The sequence below is a fragment of the Chenopodium quinoa genome, unplaced genomic scaffold (genome assembly GCF_001683475.1).
Source record: "Chenopodium quinoa cultivar QQ74 unplaced genomic scaffold, ASM168347v1, whole genome shotgun sequence".
NCBI lineage: Eukaryota > Viridiplantae > Streptophyta > Magnoliopsida > Caryophyllales > Amaranthaceae > Chenopodium > Chenopodium quinoa.
The window spans coordinates 389,139-413,673 of NW_018744348.1; the positions used below are offsets into that span (position 1 = coordinate 389,139).

Below are 24,535 nucleotides of genomic sequence, written 5' to 3' on the forward strand. Positions count from 1 at the left end.
TTGCACATAACATTTAATGGAGGTAGTAGAATATAGTACTAATGGCTCTTTTAATAGCTGGTAATAAATAAAGGTAATGAAAATGAAATTCAAATGCATGTAAATTAGAATAGAAATTAACATTGTAATCCCCATAGCAATGCAATTTCATCCTCAAGCATGTGTCTTCTTCATGTTTTTCATTACCATATTTATTACCACCTAGGAAAAGGTATTAGGTTGGAAAGAAAATTTTAAAGAAAATCGGTCAATTTGGAATGAGCTAGCTAGCATTACTATGGGCATTGACCTTGATTTTTCTTATAATTTTACAAACAAATTCATTGTCATTACCTCGCTTATGACCACCTTACAAACGTGCCATAAGTGTTAAAACAAAAGAAAATGTAAATATTAATTAAAACAATTTAACACAAAAGAGGTTTCCAAATACTCCCTTAACTTATTAGTTTATTCCATCTTTTAAAAGTAGTGATCATTCCTATCCTTTCTATCTTCTCTTAATCAATGATTTTTTGTATTTTTAACGCCAAATCAAATGTGTTCGTGTTCGTTATTTAGTTGTTGTATGCACCTTATGTATAGTTAGTGTTGTTACGGTTAATTTTTCCAATTTTGTACTAAGTATAAGCTCTTAATTATTTATTCATAATATTATGTATGCTATTTCAAAATTGGCATGCATGCATAATGTACATATATCCATTAAAATTTATGAGCAATACTATTAGCTACTTGTGAAATATAATATGGTCGACCTAACAAAGTGGGAGAATGAGACAAGTTCCACATAATTGATTTATCATGTTGCTTATTTAGTAGGTAAAGGATATAAAGCCCGTCACACCTTTATTTATTTTTTTTTTTTTTAAGTGGTTTGTTTATTTCTTTGTACTCAACTTTAATTATATGTTTTAGTCTTTTTCATCATGTTTTTGCAAATTGCACATCTTATTCAAACACGTCCACGTACATTTCATTCCACCAGTATATACACACTATATATATTCCTCTACTTATAAACTTAACTAAGTAGTAGAAATAAAATAAAAAGCATTTCAAACATTCTTGTTTATAAACTATATTACAATAAATAAAAGAGAGGGCAAATAATTATCATATTGAAGAGAGATGGAATGGAGAAAATGTTATTTGGATTTGCTATTGGTGCCTTTGAGTTTCTTGGTTTTGACTATATATCATATATGGATATGGAATAAGGTTCGAACTCAGCCCCTCTCTACCATCATGGGCACTAATTCTCATGCAAGAAGATATTGGGTTGCAGCCATTATGAAGGTAAGTTATAATTCTACATCCGTGACTCATTGGATGATCTATATTTAAATAGACATCCGATTTGGTTGGAAGTGATTTTTAATGAGTAGATAACTATATATATTAATGCTAAATTTATTACATTCAATTGAAGTTTTTGTTGTGCTTGGTGAAAATGATAAAGATTTCATGTTAAATTTTCATAAATTTCTAGATGGTTAAGTAAGCTAACTAACCTTGGGTTGGATTACTTGGGCGAAAAAAATTTAAATTGTGTAGAAGTTGATCTATAAATTAATTAATCAACATAAAAAAGAAGTAATCATGGAAAGAAAGATTAAAGCCTATGTGTGAGTGGTTACTAAAGTGTGTATAAATTTTTTCATTTGTACTTAATTAATTAAATTATATTCTTGACCAATTAGTTAGCCTTTTTTTTTCGTTTAAGAAGCATATCATTAGAAGAGTTAACTAACTCTGGGTGAATTTGAACTCCATTGCACTCTTTTAAATTGGTTAATTAATTATATTAACTATGATGAAGACCTATATTCGAAACTTTTTTTTCCTAATAATTTAACACGTATGATTTGGTGTTATCATTATTTAAAATAATTTAATTACTAAAATAAGCTATTTCATCAACTTTTTATGAAATATATACAGTAATAATGACTCCGTATGAGGTGTTACTATATCTTATCTTGACTTTTTTTTTGACAGTATTATAGTTCTGTAGTAACTAAAAATAAAAACGAGAACATCTCATGTATGAAGTATATTTTTTTTGTAGCACACTAATTCTAAGGCAATGCATCTCCATCCTTGTGTAACAAGTTTTCATTTCTTGTTTGGTTACGTATCGTTTGAACTTATATTACCTTGCCTAATATAACAACTAGACATCATCACAAACACAAGTTCCATGTGTATGATGATTATACATGAGGAAAAGAAAAGACATTTAAGAACAACAAAACTAATCTCGTGAAAACTTGGTAAATAAAATGTGATATTTACCTATGAAAATGATATTATCATGCGTACACGAAAAACATATTTCATAAATAGAATGAATAATAAACTAATAGTGCATGTACACGAGTGTTACAACTATATACTTACTATAATAATATTTATATATTAAGAAAAAAAAAAGAAAGAAAAAAAGCATGCAATATGAAACATTAAGACGGCTAATACCTACTGTCGTTGTGAGGTGGTGATGATGATAACGGTTTATAGTTAGCTAGTAGTTGTTTGCACGCATTTTGGCGCGCCATTTAAGGATGTTTAACAACTTATACAATAATACAAAGTGTTATACAAGTGTAAAGGTGTTTTAATAAATTTAATAAAATTTTCTACATTGCTAAATATGGTTAAATACTTAGAATACATAGAAAGAATGAAATTAGTGTAGTTACAAATAGATAATCATAATTTTAGTTTGTGCTTAGGTAAACTTAGGTAATCAATCACTTGTATCTATTTTCTTCGAGATTTTTTTTTTCTTAATATAATATGTTTAATTTTTAAATTAAGGATATACCCTATCTTGTCTCGATCACTTGTTATTCCACCATATGCCCCACTTAACCCACAATACCATCAATGCATTAACTAGTAATCCTCGTTAAAGTTATCAAAATTGAGATTCTATTTTAAATCGATAGAGGTATGATTCTAAATCGAATCATAAAATTACGATTATAAGGACATTTATAATTAAAACGTCATATCCAAATTTAATTAAACATAAAAATTATAAGCTAAAAACTTCTTAAAATTAGGAAGTAGTTGTTTACCCATCAAGCAATCAATAATTGACAATATATGTTTATAAATGATTTCGTAAGCATCTTTTAAACTTGTAATAAAGTTATAATTAAAACTCAAATCGTATGGACATACATAAATTGTAAAATCATATGATTGATTATAAGATTTAAATCAGAATTTAAATAACTATGATAATTCTCTTTTGTCCCCTTCTCTCTTTCCATGTTATAGTGGTCTAAGGATGTGGAAATCATGGGTGGTAGTGTTGTGGTGGTGGCGATTTGAGAAGATAAATGAGGGTAAAAGAGAAAAAAAATTGGTTCATATATACCTTAGGCTTGCCATCCGTTGTCTTATTCTAAACTTGTAAGACGACCTGATTGGCCTTGACACGTGTACTTAATCAATTAATCTAAATTGCTCAATTTTAATAAAGATTTATATTATGGGATACTTTTAAGAAAAGAAGTAATGTCAATTTAATTTCAATTCGAGATTGGAGCTAAGGTTACAAATAATTGTTTTCAAAAAAAAAAAAAAAAGGGTTACAAATAATTATACTTGTTCATCAATCAATCAAATAAGTGAACTCAAACTTTCTGATTGATTAAGGTCATTTACAAACTATTTTAGCAAAGTGTACTATGACAATGATGAGTTTAATTTGTAAATTTACTTTCGTGCTTTGACGCTTGCTACATTTTTAAAGCGTACGATGGCTTACGCATTGCTAGACATCTTCAAGTTACATATCTTCTTTCAGCATTTCTATAATTACTTAATTACTAATTACTTCGTATTTAGCATTGGATAATTTAAAAGTTTTTACAAAATTTAGGCCACTATATTCTTAGGTACTCAATACATAATAATGGTCCTTAAAAATTGAGAAAAAGTTATATCTTCACAAACATGTACTTCCATTCCAATGTAATATTGTATATATATTAGATGCGTATTACTCTATATTCACTCAATAATCAATAAAAATAAGCTTTGTTACAACCAAAAATCATACAATTAAGTAATTGTCCTAATTAACCTTTAACCTTCGCGTATTTTTCTTCCAATGTAACCCAATAAATGTTTCATAATAATGCCTGTGACATAAACTTTTATAACATAGGTAAATGGCTCAACAAAATAAAGTGAATTATGACTCGTCCAATTATAATGCAAATATGTTATTACTTTATATTACATGCTCACATCTTCTCATACTAATTGGTTAATAATATATTTAATAAAAACTACCAACATTATCTTCACTTATCAAAGGTTCAACATTCACGTCACGTAATTGTTACATTGTCTCTTTCCAATTTCACGTTGATTTAATAGATTTTATGGCCTTATGTGCGTAATCTCTTTAACAAAGTTTGGGTTTGTTGTCGATTTATTGAAGCATATATAAGGTGTTGTTATTTTCCCTTAAAAAAAGGTATTATTATTTATTTAATTGTTGAAAATCCTTGAAATGGTTGTAGCACTAGGCCATTGTTTTTGGAATCACTCTATTTTATATTAGTTTCATAAGATTGTCTTCTTTTACTGACATGCATATATATTAAGAAAATGTTAGTTATTGACTTATTGTATGTATTGCGTCAAGATTGATAAATACATCTGCAATTACATTATAAAATGCTACATGATAATGTAATAGCGATATTATTCCACACTATCGAAGTAATTATTCATGTACGGGGTTATAAGATATAACTTTATTCCACACACTTATAGTTAAATTTGGTGTAGTCATTACGTAAGGCCATATAACCTTATTCCACACACTATCGAAGTTATTTCTTTTTTATAATAATTTCTTTTTTATGGACATGTGTGGTGTCTAATGTGTATGCCCTATTCTCTATTTATATAAGATATGCAATCATTCATGAAAATGAAAATTGATGGTGTACACGTTTGCATGCAGGACAATGAAAAGAAGAACATCCTAGCCGTCCAAACAATAAGGAACACAATCATGGGATCAACCCTAATGGCCACCACTTCCATCCTCCTTTGCTCAGGCTTAGCAGCCATCTTAAGTAGCACATACAGCATCAAGAAGCCGTTAAACGACACCGTGTATGGTGCACACGGCGAGTTCATGATGGCTCTCAAATATGTGACCTTGCTCCTCATCTTCTTGTTCTCATTTATGTGCCACTCATTATCAATTAGGTTCATTAATCAAGTTAATTTCTTGATTAATACGCCTCAACATGACCTAATAGCTGCTAAAATTCCACCAAGTTATGTGTGTGAATTATTGGAGAAAGGGTTTGTGTTAAACATTGTTGGAAATAGGCTTTTTTATGCTGCCCTACCACTTTTGCTTTGGATTTTTGGGCCTGTCCTAGTTTTTCTTTGTTCGGTTGCCTTAGTTCCTATATTTTACAATCTAGATATTGTTTTTGAGTTTGATGATGATTTGGGCAAAGGAGATCATGAGATGACTCGTGAGGATTTCTTGTCTGTTTGAATAATTTGATTCTATGTTAATTAATTGCGAAATATATGAAATGAGATTGATAATATTTGATAAAGTTTGTTTTATCTCTTTGTACTTTTGATCGATGTGATTGTACCTATAAAAGACAAGCTAGGTTATTTATATTGAATTATGAGTATTTATCTCCAAGAAAATTTGAAAGTGCTCATGAATTTTATTGCTTTTTTTAGTGAAAGCTTAGCTTACAGTACGCTGTGCAATTATGTTATTTTAAAGAGGTATATAAGTTGTTGACAAGAACTTTGATAAGTAATACTTTTTTTTTTTTTTTTTTACAAGTTTGATAAGTAATACCTAAATATCAATCGTGCAAGTACTTTGTAGCACATTAATTATCATGAGTAGTGTACATAATATATATGTCATGACGATAAATTTTCTAATAACACTACTTAGCTACATAATTATTAGATTTAAATCTGTTAATAATCATCCATAATGCATGTAATATTATGTCTAATAAATTACAATTATTAATGAGTGAATTATTGAATATAATAGAGTATCTAGCAATCATATTATTGAAGGCCATTTGTGTTCTTTCCAAATAAAATGAATATTCTTACACTTTAAAATAGATTCAATCATACAACATGGTATATATTTACAAATTACAATGATAATGAAACATGAACAAAAGGAAATAGTACAATGAAATTCTTTATTTAGGAAAAGCTTGAACAATGAAAAGTAATAGATGTGGAAATAATTGGTTAATGTAAAAGTTTTAAGTTTGACGGAAATTTTGAAAACATCTTTTTTTTAAATTTTAATGGTTTGGCTAAGAGAGTGACATTTTTGGTCCATCTCATAAAGCACAATGTAATCTAGTATTCTTTTTGATAAGCTTTTTAATGATAAAGCCAAATAATAAGCTAAATATATTGCAATATGAGTAGACTCTTAGTGCTAAGCTTTCATGCTTTCAAGCCATTATATTTTGACTAACGTGACATGCTATGATGTCACATGACTTTTATTACTATTATTACCATTGTTGTTGTTGTTGTTCACCTATACATTGTATGTAATAATACTTGTAGATTACTAGATTGTATTCGTACAAATACATTAAATAATTATATTTTTTCGTCTCACATTAGAAATTCTCCTTGTGAGGAGAACTTTCTCTTTATTTCTTCTTATCTTGTTTAAAATAAAAATAGAAAAAAATACATTTTTCGTATATATATACTAAGACTTCATACACAATACACATACGCTAAAAAGGTTAATATATACAATCTAAATAGCTACTTTGAGGTCTAAGATTTCGTCTATACACATACACGATGCAAGAACCGACATAATGAACCTAAAATCTCCATTTCCATACACTTCAACACTTGTCATAATGGCATATGTAAGGTTTTGTATAGTATTGCACCTTAAGTTGAATAAAAGCTAAGCTAGCCAATTAAAATTAGGCAAAGTTCATTACAATAACACTAATTATATAGCTTGGGTGCACTAAGCACCACCACCTTTGACTAGTAGTTAAAACGAGAAGAGTAACTTTTGCAATGGTTTGTCAAACAAAATTGAGTCTATTTAACTTGAGTAGGGTTTGGATAAAGAACGGTTAAGGTTAGTCAAACAAGCTCGATTGAGTCACTTTAACTTGGTCTATCTAGGTCTCACAATTACAACATATATATACTCTGATCTCTTGGTATTTTTTAAGTGCATCACTTTTAAAAAATGATCATTTTTATTTAAGTGTCACATTACGATATTTAAAAAAAAACTCACTCATTTTATATTTTATCTCGCTCTCTTTCTTTTGACTCGCCATTATTTCATACCTATGGTCCCCCATTTAAATTTCTCCTACTTACTTTTCAAATTTTGTACTCCTAACCAACCCGTTTATATATTATATCATCCTTTTGCCTAAAACTATGTGCACATCTCAGTAGGACACTTAAAATAATAGAGGAAGTACCTCTTTAAGTGACTCGACACCCTTCATTGTGAGTAACCTCAGCCTTTTCTCATAGGATGAAACTATAGTGGACATACAATGAAATTTAAACTTTTTTTTGTGGGGAGCATGCTCAGATTAAAAAAAAAATTCCAAAACAATGGAATGATCATCCATTACACTACTTAGCTAATATTGGGATTACACCAAGATAATCCTTTAGAAACAAACACTAACCAACAAGCCAAGGCCAACTCCCAAATCAAACAAATTCCAAAAATTGCCCAAAGAACTTGAAGAACTACTCTGAAGGTATACATATACTTACACAAGTATACATTTTTTCACAACAAGAACACTTTTACCTTATTAATTTTTATGGTACCATAGTATCAATGACATGCTTGCATTGCAACTGTATCATACTGTTTAGTTTAGTCCAGTTATGAAATTCTTCAGTTCGCGAGTACACTAATTTGTTTACTTATTTATCTCTTCTTTTTTTGGAGCGCACTTTGTATGTTTAGAGGCACATCTCAATCAAAAGTTTAATCTAATGGTTAAAGTTTAAGATCGGTTATATATCTACTCTATCACGCTTCCTCACATGAGAGGAGCCCTTTGGAATTGAAATGTGGAAGCAGCATGAGCCTCCTCATACCCAACACGAATTATTCCACTTGAAAAGAGAGGTGGATGAAATTTATTTGAACATGTGACCTTCTTATCACATTGTCTCTTAATACCATATTAGAAAATCATCTCAATTAAAAGTTTAATCTTATGGTTAAAGCCCAGGATTGGTTATATACTTTAAGATTGTACTTACACTTAATTATCAAAGTAAATTAGAGATTATAGCATAAACATACATGTACCGATCGAGTTTACCAAATGAGTGGGAACTAAGGGACTGTTCTGATTTGCTGAATTGAGTTTAACTGAACTTAACTTATTGAAGCTGAACTAAACTGAACTTATTGGAGCTGAACTGTATTGAACTGAATTGAAAATAAGCTGAAGAGAACAAGTCCTAAGGTGATTTTTAATTTCAAGGATAATTCAATAGCTTAATTAGTGGATTATTATCTTTTATTTGAGTTAAATAAGGATGGGATGATAATAATGGTGTTTCCACTATCTAATTTAACACATACTTGAATTATTAGTTGAAAATAATTTGCTGCCTGAATAATACATGATTACCTCTTTGATAAGGATGGATGAAATAGCAACTTGTTCATCAAAACACAAGAAAACACCTACACATTTGTTGCGTGGTATAAGATTTTTTATACAACAGCTACACAATGTTATGATATCTCTTTTATAGTCTAGAAATCTAGAACCGTTGGAAAATTACAAACGGTGTAGGAGAAGTATTCAAAGTAGGCTTAAAAGAATTTGCAATTCTTTATTTATTATTCAATTGCTCTATGAAAATTAATAAATAAATAAAATAAAATATCAAATTACATAACTATAATATGGTGTTTAAGTGTTGTATTAGTAAGTTTTGGCCTACTGGGCCATCATTAATTTAAAGAAAAAGATAGCAACATTCTAACTTAGTCCAGCCCACTAAAGATTATTATAATACCTTCTAGAAGAGTCCAACCTCCAAACAATATGGACCATACTATATCTGCCACGAAATTTATTTTGAAGTTGTAGAGTGAAAACAACTTCTTCAACTAACAACGCAAGTCAATCGGATAGCCCACGCAACTTCAATTTCACAAAATATACCTAAAAACTTGTAATCCTAATGATTCTTGTCAACATTATTGCCCTGCTTCTCTAATTCTCTACACCAGAATTGTATGGCAGTGGAGGAATAGCCTCTTAGCCTTATGAAGTGATTATCTCTCTCTTGTTCAATTAATGTGGGACACTTACATGTGTTATTTGATAGGATATATTTTAACATTACTTAATATCATTTGAAATTATAATGTAACAACCAATAGCTTAAATGGTTAGAGCTTCTCTCTCAATTTCAGGAGATTCAGGAGTCGATTCATCATTCACATTTGTAGTATTGTCTAAGAAAAAAAGCAACTGATATTCAGTGAATATATAACAAATTGAAGAATCCAAATAAACCTCCCACGATAATTTTATTCTTATACTAGACATAATTCTAGAGACATGCATGGTCAAAGTTTTAAAAACATTTGGCCACATAAATTGCGAGTATCACTTGAAGCATGTCTGATTTACTGAAAACAATTGAACTTCACTGAACTGAATTAAACTGAACTGAATAGAGATGAAATGGATTGTGTATGAGAGAAAAAATATTAGAAACTGAAGTAAACTGAACAAAAATTAAGTTGAACAGAACAAGCCCTTGGTACCATGTATAATTTATTAAAGATCATGTTTATAAGTTTTGATCCTATGGTTGTCGATTGTGGATGGGTGAATGATGCAAGATTATTTGTTATTAAAATTCTACTTCGTAAATTCCATTGTATTTAGTACATGCTTCCTATAAGGTAAAATTGGAAAATAAAAAAAATAAAAAACCTCTAGCAAGGTTTGAACTTTGAACACTGGATCCCTTGAATAGAAACTCAAAGCCCTCACTAGTAGTCACCACTACACAGTCTCATTTGATAAGATGTAATATACCACTTAATTATGGTTTTAAGCTAAGAGTTTTTTTTTTTGAAGTGCGGGAACAGCTGTCCCCCCTTATTCCCTGCTGGCTCCGCCACTACTCCCTTCTCCTCTGCCGCAACCACACCCACTGGCCATTGACCCACCTGTCAACCACCCTTTTCTTGAAACCCATCCCGGAATAACCCCTCACCACCTATTTATACCCATCCCTACCACCACCGCCTCACCACGTTAACAAAAACACTCACCTAAAATCCACCCACCCACCATCCGTTCTCCACTGTTGCATCCTACACCTGAAAATCGGGCAGGGAAACAGAGGTGGGGAAAATGGAGGGGTGGGGGTGGCTGGGAAAGGTTAATTTTTTTTATTTTTTTTTATTTAAGTATATGAAAAGATTAAAAAATAATCACTTTTGGTTCATGGAGGTGATCTCACTTAAGAGAATAAGGGTCTGTTCTCATTGACTGAACTCAGCTGAAGTGAAGTGAACTAAACTGAATTGAACTGATCTGAACTGAACTGAATTGAGCTGAGCTGAACTGAACTGAAATGAAATGAATATTTTATAAGAGAAGGAAATTAGGAGCTGAATTGAACTGAATTGAGCTGAACTGAACTGAGCTGAACTGAACTGAACTGAGCTGAACTGAACTGAACTGAATTTCAACGTAAGAGAATAGGCCCTAAGGCTTTGATTGACTAAAAAATAATAACCTGTTAAACGAGTTTTAGGTAAAAAAAAAAAAGTACTACCTCCGTTAATTATTAGTTGTAACTTTGAGGTATTATTTGTGAGATATAAAATATCCCAAAATTGCAACTAATATTTAACGAATGTAGTATAATGTTTGTTTGAGAAATAGGAGTAAAAGGTTGGTTCGTTCTTAAATTACGCAAAGATTACATGTTGAATAGGTCACGCAAATGTGGAATTATTGTTTAAAACTTTTCATTAATATAGTTTACCTCATAATAAAATACTCCCTCCATCCCCTTTTGTTTGTAACTTTTGAAGGAAAATCACGGGAATCAAGGTGGAAAATGTGAAGTAATGAAAGTATATATGGAAAATGAAATTCTCAACCAATAAAGTAATAAAAGTGCTTAAGAAAGAGACATTTTCAATTTAAAAAGTAATTAAAGTACATGAAAAAGACAAATTGAGATTCAAGAGTGTAAAACATTAAATTAGTCAAAATGGCAATTGTTAGGGTAAAATAGAAAGAGGACTTAATAAGGACAAAAAAAATAAGAGTATAAAAGTCTTTTTATGTATCTTAATAATTATGAAAATATGAAATATGACAAACATTTAGTCGCACTCAAAATGGCAAAAGCGGCAAACAAAAGGGGACGAAGGGAGTAAAACTTTGTACTTGGTATTAATTTTTTTAAAGTAGGATTAGATGTGGCTACAATTTTATGTGATACTTCCAATACATTTGGGAAGAGCCTTATCCCATATAATTTCTCCATTTTTTGAAAGTTAGACTTGCTTTACATTTTGATCTATTTAAAAAATTTATTTAACGAAACTTTGGCACAATGTATGTAGGGAGAAACATTTAAAAAAATCGGGTCTACAATAAAATATTGTACATCTGTTTCAAAGTTACCTTAAAATGCTCAAAATTTACCCTATAATGAATGAAAGTTACCCAACTATAATAAAAATTATTTAAGTTGTAAGGATAAAAGTTACCCTAAATTCAACAAAAAAATCTTGATGTACAGAAAAAATACTGTATATCAAATGTATACCAAAGTTTTTATTATCTAATAAATTTATTTAATAGGCTATAAGCCTATAATAATATTTCAATTACTCTTTTCTTGGTAGCTAAGTTCTTGATTTGAGAGTTGACATGTGGGCAATGCTCTACAAATTGAATTGTGCATTAATGACTAAGTGCTTGTTCTCTTCAGCTTATTTTCAGTTCAGTAAAGTTATTAATTTCCTTCTCTCATAAAATATTCAGTTCAGTTCAATTCAGCTCCAATAAGTTCAGTTCAGCTTAGCTCAGTTCAGTCTATCAGAACATGCCTTAAACCACTAATGGTCTACTCACTTCACCTTTTAAAAAAATAGTAAAAATAATTTCAATTTAGTAAAATTAATTTAGTTTAGCAAAAATAATTTCAATACAATAAAAATTATTCCAATTTAGTAAAAATTATTAGTCTTAAAGAAGATATATAATAGATAATCAATTAAAAAAATCAATTCGGTAAAAATATTTTCATTTTAGTAAAAATAATTTCAAATTTAATAAACTTCCTCCGTTCTAGTAAAATTGCTTGTTTTTCCCCCGACAGGTTGGGACAAAAAGTGGGATTGTTTTGGAATAATGGAAAAGTGAGATTGTTAGGGGAAGATAGAGCAAAGATGGGATTATTACTTTTCATTTTTACATTTTATATGATTAAACTTGAAATTTTGTTAAATATATTATTATTTTGACCAAAAAAAAGAACAAGGAGTGCGTTATACAGAGCATACCACCTTAATTTCATAATGTTCATAATATATTATATATGTACAGATAAAGTATGGTGTTAAAATATTGGGGGAAATAGTTCTCTGTATTTTTCCATTGTATTTTCCCATCTTTCATATTCGATCATCACATTACAATATATATAGACAATAGCTAGGAATATCTAACCCTAATATTCCTAATTATCTTAACTTCCTAAATCTATCATAATATATGACATATATCTTTTCACAATAATATCTCATATGATATTATTCTCATAATATCATATCACAATATATTCCTATCTCAATACCCTCCCTCAAGTCGGAGGTGTATATTTCGATACGTTCGACTTGGACAATAAAATAAAATTTGCATCATATCATCAAGCCGCAATATGTAATCATCCGCCTTCGAATAATCACAAAAACAATCCTCTTGAACTTGAACATGATCATACCACGTTTTTCGATCATCTTCATTAAAATCATCAAATTTCACTGATAAAGATGGTTACAAAAAATCAATTCCTCATAAAAAAAATAAAAAATTTAATTGTGAACTCTCACAATTAATTCTCACACTATTATTATACATTAATTATAAAAATAACGTATACTTATAAAAAAAAATTATGAACTCTCACAATCTCACTATATTGGACGCAATAATGAATAATGCGTGCAATTAATCACTCATCTTACACGAATTCTCACGTTTAAGATTATTTTATTCTCTCACTTGATGAGAACGCCATTCTTTTCGAACCCATCAATCAATACAACAAGAACGTATTTCTTTTCGAACCCGTCATATTTTTTTCTTCTCCTCTCACACAATCTCCCGTGTTTAAGGTTTTTCCTCTTTTTCACACGAATTCTCGTGATTAAGGGTTTTTTCATTCTCTCCTCTTACACGAACTCTCGTGTTTAAGGTTCTCTCATTCTCCCACATGAACTCTCGTGTTTTCATCCCAGGATCTCCCTAGGCTCTTGATACCATGTTAAAATATTGGGGGAAAAAGTTCTCTGTATTTTTTCAATGTATTTTCCCATCTTTCATATTCGATCACATTACAATATATATAGACAATAGCTAGGAATATCTAACCCTAATATTCCTAATTATCTTAACTTCCTAAATCTATTATAATATATGACATATATCTTTTCACAATAATATCTCATATGATATTATTCTCATAATATCATATCACAATATATTCCTATCTCAATATATGGTTTTATCGGTTTAAATGATCTTAGCATATGCACTCTCTCTCACATTATCTTTCATCTTATATACTCCTATCAATATTTGCACTTCTTCGCCTTACACCCACACCCCTTTTCACAACTCCTCTCCCCTTTGTATTAATTCTTGTGCAAACAATAGATGTTATGAAAATTTGTAAATTACCACCCAAAAAGGGGAACTGTTTTGAAATTACCACCCGTTAAAAATTTTATTTTAAATTACCACCCTTTAAATTAAAGAAATATTCATATTACCACCTTTTTAAAAAAATTCGTTGGAATTTCCGTTTGAGGGCCCCACTCAACGGCTAGTAACGGCTACTTTGACTCTTTTTACTGTCTCCCTCCCCGATTTTTTTGTGTTTATAAAGTTTCAAACTTCAATTCACAATTTGTTCCCCAATTTCAACTAAATTTTCTCAAATTTTTCCTGTTAGTGTTTGAAGAATTTATCCTCACAAGTGCACACACTCAATTCACAACCAAGGTATGAATCCACTTGTTCTTAATTTAGTGGTTTTTGCCAAAAATTCTTGGGGTAAATGGTTATATTTAGGAATTAGGATTCTTGGGGCAATTGAATTGGGCGTTTTTATAATTAGGGTTCTTGGGGCAATTGAATTGGGCGTTTTTTACAATTAGGGTTATTGGGGTAATCGAATTGAGTGTTTTTTACAATTAGGGTTCTGGGGGCAATTGAATCAGGCGTTTCTCTTAAATTTGAGTTGATTCGAGTTGATGGTGTCCAATTTTGTTGATTAATTGTTTATTATGTGTTGTTTTTTCATGTTCGAGGTCAAACATGTTGGTAGTGTTGTTCTTGCCAATGAATGTTTTGAATGGTTGATAGTTGGATCAAGTTGTAAGCTAGTTCCTTTTTTATTTTTGGATTATGTCTTGCAAAAATGGAGGAGAATAAATTGGTTAGGTCGAGGGGAAGGAAGAAAGAGGGAAAAGACTGATTATTGGAGTTCTTTTCTGAGTTTAATACGTCAGTGAGAGGGGGTTAGGTCGAGGGAAGAAAGAAAAAAATAGAAGGGAAGTTAATTAGGTGGGGGCCTCAAACGGAAATTCCATCGGATTTTCTAAAAAGGTGATAATCTGAATATTTTTTAAATTTAAGGGGTGGTAATTTAAAATAAATTTTTTAGCGGGTTGTAATTTCAAAACAGGTCCCCTTTTTGGGTGGTAATTTACAATTTTTCCCAGATGTTATGAACATCATAAAACAAATTAAGATATCATTTTTTTTATTCAAAAAAATAATAGTTTATACGAAATGTTTTATGTTCTTGAAAATATTATTGTTTCATTATTCCGAATTTCATCACGCTGTTAGGCCTCCTTTACTTCACTTTATTTTTGCTGAACTGAAATTATTTTTAAACAAAATTTTATTTGCCGAACTTAAATTATTTTTACTGAATTAAAATTATTTTTGCTGAACTAAAATTATTTTTTTACTGATTTTCTATTATAATTCTTCTTTAAGATAACTGAATTTTACTGAATTGAACTTATTTTTACTAAATTGAAATTATTCATACTGAACTGAAATTTATTTTACTGAACTGAACTTATTTTTACTGTACTAAATTTATTTTTACTTAATATTAATTTTTTTAAGGTGAAGTGAAACAGGGCCTTACAAGTCAAATTTAGATTTCCTTGTGAAACCAATAAGTTATAATATTGATCTTAAGTCCTTGATAGGACCCTTTTTTTTTTGTTCTTCGCTCATCCTTTCTTCATTGGGAAGGTTAATTTTATCTTGACATAAGAATATTTTCCTTACATTGTAATAACATTATAAAAAAACCAAAAACAGAGCCTCCTCAAACTACCCCTGCCGCCGGCGGCCAGAGCACCAGTGCTCAACCAAGGTCGTCGGCGAGCATTTCTTGACGACCTCAGCGACTATTTAGGTGTGGTTCCTCCTAGCTAACCCAAACATGCATTCTAATTTTTTTGAAGAAAATTTAGGGTTAGGGTTTCGGATTTCGATTTTGGGGGAACTTTTTCGATCTTCTACCTTTCCAGATCGAAGGACCAATGATTGGCTGTAATACCACTGTTGTTCGGGGTGGTGTAGGTGCAGCTAAAGGCGCATGTAATGGGGTTCTGCGGCTCTGCCAAGGTGTTCTTTATAATGGTCTCTCTGATATATCTTGTTTGGTTATGGAGAAGCTTGTTTTCTCTGTGTTTATCAGTTTGAACTTTAGTTTCTAGTTGTTTGGTATTTAAAGCTTGTTTTAGTTTTAAGTTTTTATGGATAAGTTTGAAGAACTTAGGGGGATTTTTTGTATTGCTCATGTTGAAGAAGATGATATATCTTCACATAAACTAGAGCTTTTAGTTGGAAAGTTGGAGAATCCTTATGGTATTCTGGATTTTGTTAGGGGTTTAAAAGATGAAGGTAATGCCTTCTATAAACAGTGCAATATGGGATTAGCGCTTACTAAATACTCTCTTGCACTCAAGCTATTATCTTTTGTCACGGTGGGTAATGATGAAGATAAATCATTTTTTTTTAGCCTAGCTGTGTCTCTTAATCTGAACTTGGGTGCTTGTTATGTCAAAGAGGAAAACTTTGACAAGGTGGGTCAGTTGTATTCTGCAGTTTTGTGTTATGATACTTCTAATGTGAAAGCTTATTTTAGAAGGGCGATGGCAGCTTTAGGGCTCAATAAACCCGAATTAGCTTTCATGGATCTTGCACAAGCAATTAGGATTGATCCCACCAACAGAGAGTTTCAACAAAAACTCAATGAGGTGATATCTTTATTGGGTTGGTCTTCGGATTTTGTTAATGAGGCACTTGCAGTTACAAGAGAGGATAAAATGTTTAGAGATTATGCTAAAATTGGGAAAGAAGAAGAAAAGAGGAAGTTAGGGAAAAAAGGGGAAAAGAAAGGAAAGAGATGGTAGTGGAGATGGTTGTGTTCGTAGGTGTATTGGTGTAAAAGATGTCACCAAAAAGAAAAAGGATGTTGGTGGAAAATCTTAGAATTCGGAGGAGGGTAAAGTTAACCCTATCGATCAAGATCGAAGGCCCTACATTATTGATAACAATTCTGATCTGAAGTCAACTTCAGAAACAAAAAACTCAAATCTTACAGGGTCAAGTTATCGGTTTTGTAACCGAAAACGTATTGATTCCTATTTGCATCTCACTCCAACAATGTATGGAGCGATTTCTAAAGGACGGACACTACACTACTATTGCTCTTCTAAGAAGGATTTTATTAGCATCCGAGTACTCGACCTCCAAAGAAGATGGATTGTGTTGAAACTCAAGAAGTTTATACACCAATAGAGATTAGTCACTCCCCCCTGTGAAAGGGCATGATAGGTGTCAAGCAACCCCAAATTTGGCACAAGATGATTCGACCATAGGTATGGTTGATCAAGTATCATCGTGTGAAAGTACGTCAGTTTCCCTTCCAGTTGCTCCAGTCTACTCCCCGTTGAAGTCTGTTGCAAGCCTCAACAACCCCTCTTCTCAGAATTTGAAGTTATTGGTTTCTATTTGTCGTTCCAGAGCTAGAAGGAAAAGTCAATCTCTAAGAAGTTTAACTTCTTCTATCTTTACTAACCCTTTGTTTTTCAGGAAGAGTGGCTCAAAAAGGAAAGCGTCTTATCCCATCGAACTCCTATGGCTTCCGAATAGAAAGTTGTTATATGGTTCTACCCCTAATGTTCTAGTGTGTACTTTAGTTTATGATTAATTTAGGGTTTTGCTGTTGTAAAAAAAAATAAAATAAAAAATAAAATAAAATAACATTATAAATATGTAAGTATGTAACCTTTTATATTTTTCTATACTATTTTACCCTTTATATGCCCCACTTAAAGATCCCATTATAATAACTTCACTCGGCCATCTATTATAATCGTTTATATAAACCCTAAATGACCCCATCCATTGTATTTCAATCTCAGTCACCTAATCTAACTCCATTCATTCATTTTTCTCTATCACTTGCTACATTGAAGAACACACTAAGGGAATATTCTGATTTACTGATTTTTTCTGAACTGAAATGATTAAAGCTGAACTGAATTGAATTGTTTATGAGAGAACGAAGGAAATTAGGAACTGAGCTGAGCTGAACTGAACTGATTGGAGCTGAACTGAACTGAATGAAATTAAGGTGAAGAGAACATGCCCTGATAGATGTTGGTTTGAGAAGGTTAACAGTTGAGTCTATCAACATGATTTTAACATTAGAAATAGGGAATGATATAGATGATGCCACTCCCTTTATGTCTAAAAGATGTTCTTGTTTGCAATCTTGCTACAACCTTTTTTGTTTTTAAAAGTAATATTGTTTTTTTCCTATTATTCACATAATATTTTTTACTTAATACACAAAGGCCTTGTTTGACAATTTGTTGTTGGTTGTCGGATGGTTTGATTGACTGGTTTGACTGGCTGTTTGTATTGACTTTTTTGTTGGTTGTTTGAATTTTTATTAGTCTAAAAACATGTTTGGTAAAATTAGCTATTGGATGTTATTAGTAACTTAAGTAGCCAAAAGATACTCCAAGTAGCTTTTTTATTTTGGCTGAAATGCCAGATTTTCAGCTGGCTGAAAAAGCCATTTACCAAACAAGCCCAAAATAAAAAATTATATGTTATTGTATAACATGTTGAATTAGTCAAAATACATACTTTTTATTTCATAATTAATATTAACTTTTTCTATAATATATTAATATAATGTTGGATTAGTCACAACAAAATAGTTACAAATAATCTTACAATCCTAAAAAAGTTCATAAATCATAAAACCTTTGAATAACCTTTTTCTTAGCGGCTAAGCTCATCATTTGCAATTTTGCATGTGGTTTTAGGTTTTGACATTTCAATCAAGAATCAACATGCCTTTTGATTAATTATTAGTCAAAAGGATCATGCAAGCTCTGAAGCTCATATTAAGTTTGCATTATACTGTAGTATTAAAGTATCAATTGAAAAAGTATAAAGTTTGACGAATGTTAACTAATCATCATTACAGAAAAAAATAATGGTTTATTTAACAATGAGAAAGAAAAGTTATAAGCTAGCTAACATTATAGAATAATTATACTATCAACTAAGGGATCGGGAAGAATCAAAGAATACGTTCAATGACACGAGCTTTTTGGCTCAAATACACCATTGCTTTTAACAAATACCTCTAAAGTTCGAAAAACTATTGGAAAGTGTAAGGTCGCAGTGGGATATTTCTACAGCGGTCGTTTGAAATATGACTATATATCTTATTATTTTAATGATAAACAATATGAGCAAGTCATTTTTTCACACTATAAATTAGACACAATTAGTATATAATTTCTACAATGCAAATATAATTTTAAAAAATTTTAATTTACCATAACATAAATATTTTCCAAGAAACTATATATTAACTGTAAAAATTACATAAATAAAACTAAAAATTTGATAAATTAAAAAAATGTTGATAATAATATTTTATAGCAAAAATAGAGTAATATAATTAATTACTTGGATAAAAATAAGTTAAGTATGAACTATATAATCATTAAAATACTATAATAGTCATATTTCAAACGACCAGTATAGAATTTTCAGGCCGCAGTGTGTCACTAGGAGCAAGTTAAAGATGATATTGTATGTTTTCCCTCTGTGTTTAAATAAATGAAATGTTTTGACTTTTTACATTATTCATTTAATCCACTTTGATTATCCCTCACTCTCATGTTTGTGATATATATACATACGAAGAAATATAGTCATATGGGTACTTGTTGGAATCGTCTAAATAAATAGTTTATTAATATTTAATTATTATAATATTTAATTATTAATAAAAATATATTTTCAGTCAAAGTTTTGCATTGACATACGCGTACAACAAAAACGTTTCATTTATTATAAAGGAAAAATTGCTCCCATTAATCTGAACTTTGCCTCGTCCGCCGAAAATAATCCCAACTTTCGTTTATTATCTATTGCACCGAACTTTGGGGGGGTATTAATTTTCGTTGCACCCAACAGGTCATCTAACCTGATGTAGCAAGTTACCTAGATACGTGTCAGCGTATGATTGGCTTAATTTTTTTTATAAATAAAAAAAAAACAAAAAACAAAAAAATAAAAAAAAAACCCACAAACCACCCAAGCCCAGCGGCTGCCACCACACCCCCACCCCCACCACGCCGGAAAATCACCCCCACCCTCGAAAAACCCCTCCCCTGCTGCCGGAAACTGCCGCCCAGCCTTCCCCCTACCTCGAAACCCACCCTTTCCCTTCCCCCACCCCCGAAAACCATTCCCCCACCCCCAAAAACCCCTCCCTCACTCCCGAAAACCGCCGCACAACCCTCCCCCTTCCCTCAAAACTCCCCCTTTCCCTTTCCCCACCCCCGAAAACCCCTCCCCCACCCCTATTTCCTCCGTCACTCCCCTCTCCCCGCCGTTTTCCGACCCGAATCCCCTTCCCCTTCCCCTTCGTTTTCGCTGTTTCCCCCTCCCCGTCGTTTCCGCCCCCTTCCCCTTCGTTTCCGAACCAAAATCCGGCCTCCCTTCCTATATCCTCCCCCACTGCCATTAACGGTGGCTGCCGTTAAGGGTGGCTGGGTTTTTTTTTTTTTTTTTAAATTTTGTTTTTTAAAAAAAAAATTTATTTGACCATTCATGTAGTGACACGTGTCCAAAAAAATGTAACACACAAATGTTGACCGGATTAACCGGTTGCAGGTAAATTGGGTGCAACGAAAAAATATTGACCGGATTAACCGGTTGCAGGTAAATTGGGTGCAACGGAAATTAATACCCCTCAAAGTTCGGTGCAATAGATAATAAACGAAAGTTGGGATTATTTTCGGCGGATGAGGCAAAGTTCAGATTAACGGGAGCAATTTTTCCTATTATAAACACATAGGAGTAGGTATATAAATAAGATCATACACGATCATGCAAAGTGGTATGAAACTTGCATTATACAAAGTATTAAAGAACCAACTTTTAAATATATGAATATAAATTTTTAGAAAAATAGGAGACCAACTTTGATTTAGAAAAATTGGCTCCAAGCTTGAAGTGATTAAAGTTTTCTCCCTATTTAAAGAAGTATCAGGTGGCTTCTTTTTCCAAACTAAAAAAGCAGAGAAAAAAGCATTAGAACTCAAAAAGAAAAGGAAATGAAAGAAAGCAAAAAGGAAGAGGTCCTTTTTTTTTTCTTCTTCTTTTTTTTTCTTCTCTTTTCTTCTCTTTCGGTCATATTTGTCCTCTTCCTGCTTTATTTTTTCCTTTGGTTTATTTTATGATTAATTGTGGAGATAAAATAAACATAATTTTTTTTGTTACTATTTACTCCCTTCGTCCCCTATTAATAGTCACTTATGCTATTTTTCGGCACCTAAAAAGTTAGTTACATTTGCTTTTTTCAAGTACTATTAATAATATTTTCTTACCAAAATTTTCTAACATTTGCAAAAATATTTGTGCAAATTTAACTTTCCAATATAAATTTTACTTTCCCATGTACTTTAATTACTTTCTCTCTCTACTTTTTTACATACCCAATGTAAATTTACTTTTTCTATGTAATTTCTTTAATTCTCCTTAATTCCAGTTATTTTTCTTTAAAAATGACTATCAACCGGGGACGCAGGGAGTATATACTTTAATTAGTTTTTTTTTTTTTTTCTAACATATTCGTTTCCTGTAAAATTGTGTTAAATATTTATAAAGTTTCATAATACAATTTTTTCGTATACAACTTTACTACTCCATGTGTTCACTTTAAATTGTTATGTTATGAATTTTACGGTCTCCAATGCAAATCTTTAATCACAAATATTCAATAAAATGTGTAAAAATTCTAAGCAAAAAATTATATATTTTGAAAATATATTTCAAGTCAAATCTAACAATATCTCATAATGTGATATGATATTGGATATAACAATGAATTTTTATACTTTGTAGTTGACTAGTCGTAAAATTTTAATAACGCGTCTTGAGTGCGGCTGACTACACCATGAGACCATTGGTAAAATAACAAATTAATTTCTATAATATTGATCGAATTGATTAACCCATATAATATTGATTGAGTGACCCCTACGCTATAACACTGACAAAGTAAATCATGTAACACTAACGAAAATCCCCTAGAATAGTCGGCCACACTGTGTAGCCAAACATATATAAATAAAAGTCAAAATGTAAAGAATACTTTCTCCGTGTTTAATTAAATGAAACGCTTGACTATTACGAAATTTTAGAAAGGTTAGTTGAATTTATTAAAATACACTATAAGAGCTTTCCCAATGGTGATAAAATTCATTACATGAAGAAATATTTTGGGGAAAATTTTATCCCAATGGTAATATACACACATCTTTATATACATGAGGGAGTAATGGTTGTGGTGGGGTGGTGGTGTGCCTAGTTCCAATTTGGCTACCTTTTTACCATTTACCCTTTCAACCCCATAATAAGTATGGAGTGCATTATTTCACATTGTCTTTTACTATCACCTTTTATCTTACCAATTAAAGTTTGGTTTAGTGGTAAGACTTGTATCTCCTGACCTTAAAAATGTGGAATCAAAATCTATTAGAGACACTTTGGGGTAGAGATTCCCTTACCCTTCATCCCACTCTCAAGTGCCTAACCCGCTTATCCGAGTCGAGAGGACATGTGCAAGATTCCAGTCCAGTTGGGTCTTTTCGTTCCTTACCAACCATTTTTTTTATTAAAAAACTTTTGTCTTACTCAGCTCAAATCAACCTTTACTTCAATCTATATTTCACATTATTAACGTAATTTATTTTACGTCCACTCAAAATTATATCATCCTACTTTAACATTGAATTCTTGACTAAGGCTCGGGAATATGTTTTATACTCTATCATTCATAATCTAAACTCACTTATTTCATATTGAATTCGTGTCAAATTATCGTATGGTGTCAGCTTTTAACATCTCTATGTGCAACTGTAGTATGACGCGTATATATAAAGGACAACCTAAAAAAAATTCGAGGCAAAGTTAGAACTTAAAAAGGAATGGAAGAAATAAAAAATAATATTATAATGAGTTGATTCTTTTAGGAGTAAAACAATGACATTTGAGGAGACCATGGAAGTGCTACCTATGTGGTCGGTGGTACGTCTAAATCAAACATCTTTTGTTGATAGTGCTCCATCATGTGGAACAACCCCTACTCTTCTTTTTATTTACTTTATTGCCTTTTTCCTTTTAAGCCAATTATTTATTTTCTTTAATCTTTGTTTACTTAATTCTTCAGAGAGAATTCATTATGAATGGCCTATAATGGCTTAATCAAAATTTAATAATTTATAATGTTACTATATAAATTAATATGAATGGCTTAAGATTTTAATGTTAGTTGTTTTCGTTATTATTTTTTGTAAAGTGGATAAGCGGAGAATGTTTCAATAAGTTATATTGAGATTAGGAACTTTTAATACATAACTAATGAGTAGCCCGGGCGTTGCCCCGAGTTGCTACTTTTGTAATTGTATAATAGGAGTAATTTTTTTTTTTTATGGATTTTGTATTTTAATTTGGCAATAGTCTTTGTGTAGGCGATTTTTTTTTTTTTTGGTAATAAGGAATAAAGAGTCAAGTTGTCAAGGAAATTTAGTTACCGCCTTAAATCATTAATACGGACATTGCCTTTATGCCTACCTGTTTTTTTTTCTTTGAATGAATGTGTGTGTGTTTTTTTTAAATAATTAAATTATTTCTTTTTCATATTTTTAACATGCTTGATATTTGGCTTAGATGGTTGAAAGGTCAATTTTGTTATAAGTGATTCGCGGTTCGAATCTCCTTATCTTCAAATTTTTTATATGATGTCTCATGATGAGATGTTGGGTAGGTGACATGGCGTTACAAAGGTGTTGTGAAGTGACATGGCATCATGAAATGTTTGTGAAGTGACATGGCGTAATGTGGAGGAGTCTACGTAGCACAGTGACATTTTTATGAGCGCCTTTTAATATATTAGTATAGATTTTATTTTAATTTTTGTGAATTGTTTCAATGCATGAGACTATAAGAGTATGTTTGAGTGACTAATGTACATGTGAATGGACAAGTACAGAGTAATTTAATTTAAGACAATACACATTTCACCTCAAAGATAAAGGTCTACGTTCCCTTCTTAATTTAAGACAAAAACTTACATTTAAAGATAGAAATGTATACAGATATATCAATATATGTATGTACAGGTATGCAAATTCATCATTCATAAAAAAAATATAGTGGGTGAGTCTATTTTAGGGCCCGTTCACATTTACTGAACTGAACTGAATCGATTAGAGCTGAACTGGACTGAGCTGAAATGAATATTTTATGAGAGAGGGAAATTAGGAGCTAAACTGAACTTATTAGAGCTTAACTGAACTGAACTGAACTTAAATAAAGTAAATGTGAACAAACCCTTACCGTAACTCGATGTATTCCACCCAACCAATACATAAAATTTTAAAAATTGATAAATTATTCAATACATATATTGCGTATGAAATTTTGCGTATGAAATTTTCAAAAACTTGTACCTAAATTCAAAAGTCGAGGCATTAAAAAAACTTATATAAAATGTCTAATAATTTATGTCCTTCTTAATCTGAGTTTTGATTCACATAATATTTTCT

At 31.0% G+C, this 24,535-nt stretch overlaps 2 protein-coding genes across 2 annotated transcripts; both read left to right on the plus strand.

The window, feature by feature from the left end:
* Window positions 1–774: 774 nt before the first annotated feature.
* LOC110696286 lies at window positions 775–5,687 on the plus strand. The gene is made up of 2 exons (XM_021873570.1): window positions 775–1,299; window positions 4,997–5,687. The coding sequence occupies exons 1-2, from the start codon at window positions 1,132–1,134 to the stop codon at window positions 5,546–5,548; spliced, it is 720 nt and encodes a 239-aa protein (XP_021729262.1). The 5' UTR covers window positions 775–1,131; the 3' UTR covers window positions 5,549–5,687.
* Window positions 5,688–15,922: 10,235 nt separating this feature from the next.
* On the plus strand, window positions 15,923–17,540 carry LOC110696344. The gene is made up of 4 exons (XM_021873635.1): window positions 15,923–16,060; window positions 16,148–16,758; window positions 17,223–17,391; window positions 17,481–17,540. The coding sequence occupies exons 1-4, from the start codon at window positions 15,923–15,925 to the stop codon at window positions 17,538–17,540; spliced, it is 978 nt and encodes a 325-aa protein (XP_021729327.1).
* Window positions 17,541–24,535: the final 6,995 nt, after the last annotated feature.

Bases quoted from the DNA above. Each gene is read 5' to 3' on its own strand.
- LOC110696286 (XM_021873570.1), top strand. From the start codon at position 1,132: ATGGAATGGAGAAAATGTTATTTGGATTTGCTATTGGTGCCTTTGAGT. The intron at 1,300-4,996 runs GTAAGTTATAAT...GTTTGCATGCAG, and splicing joins GGGTTGCAGCCATTATGAAG to GACAATGAAAAGAAGAACAT.
- LOC110696344 (XM_021873635.1), top strand. From the start codon at position 15,923: ATGATTGGCTGTAATACCACTGTTGTTCGGGGTGGTGTAGGTGCAGCT. The intron at 16,061-16,147 runs GTTTTCTCTGTG...TTTATGGATAAG, and splicing joins GTTTGGTTATGGAGAAGCTT to TTTGAAGAACTTAGGGGGAT. The intron at 17,392-17,480 runs GTTTCTATTTGT...TTTGTTTTTCAG, and splicing joins CTCAGAATTTGAAGTTATTG to GAAGAGTGGCTCAAAAAGGA.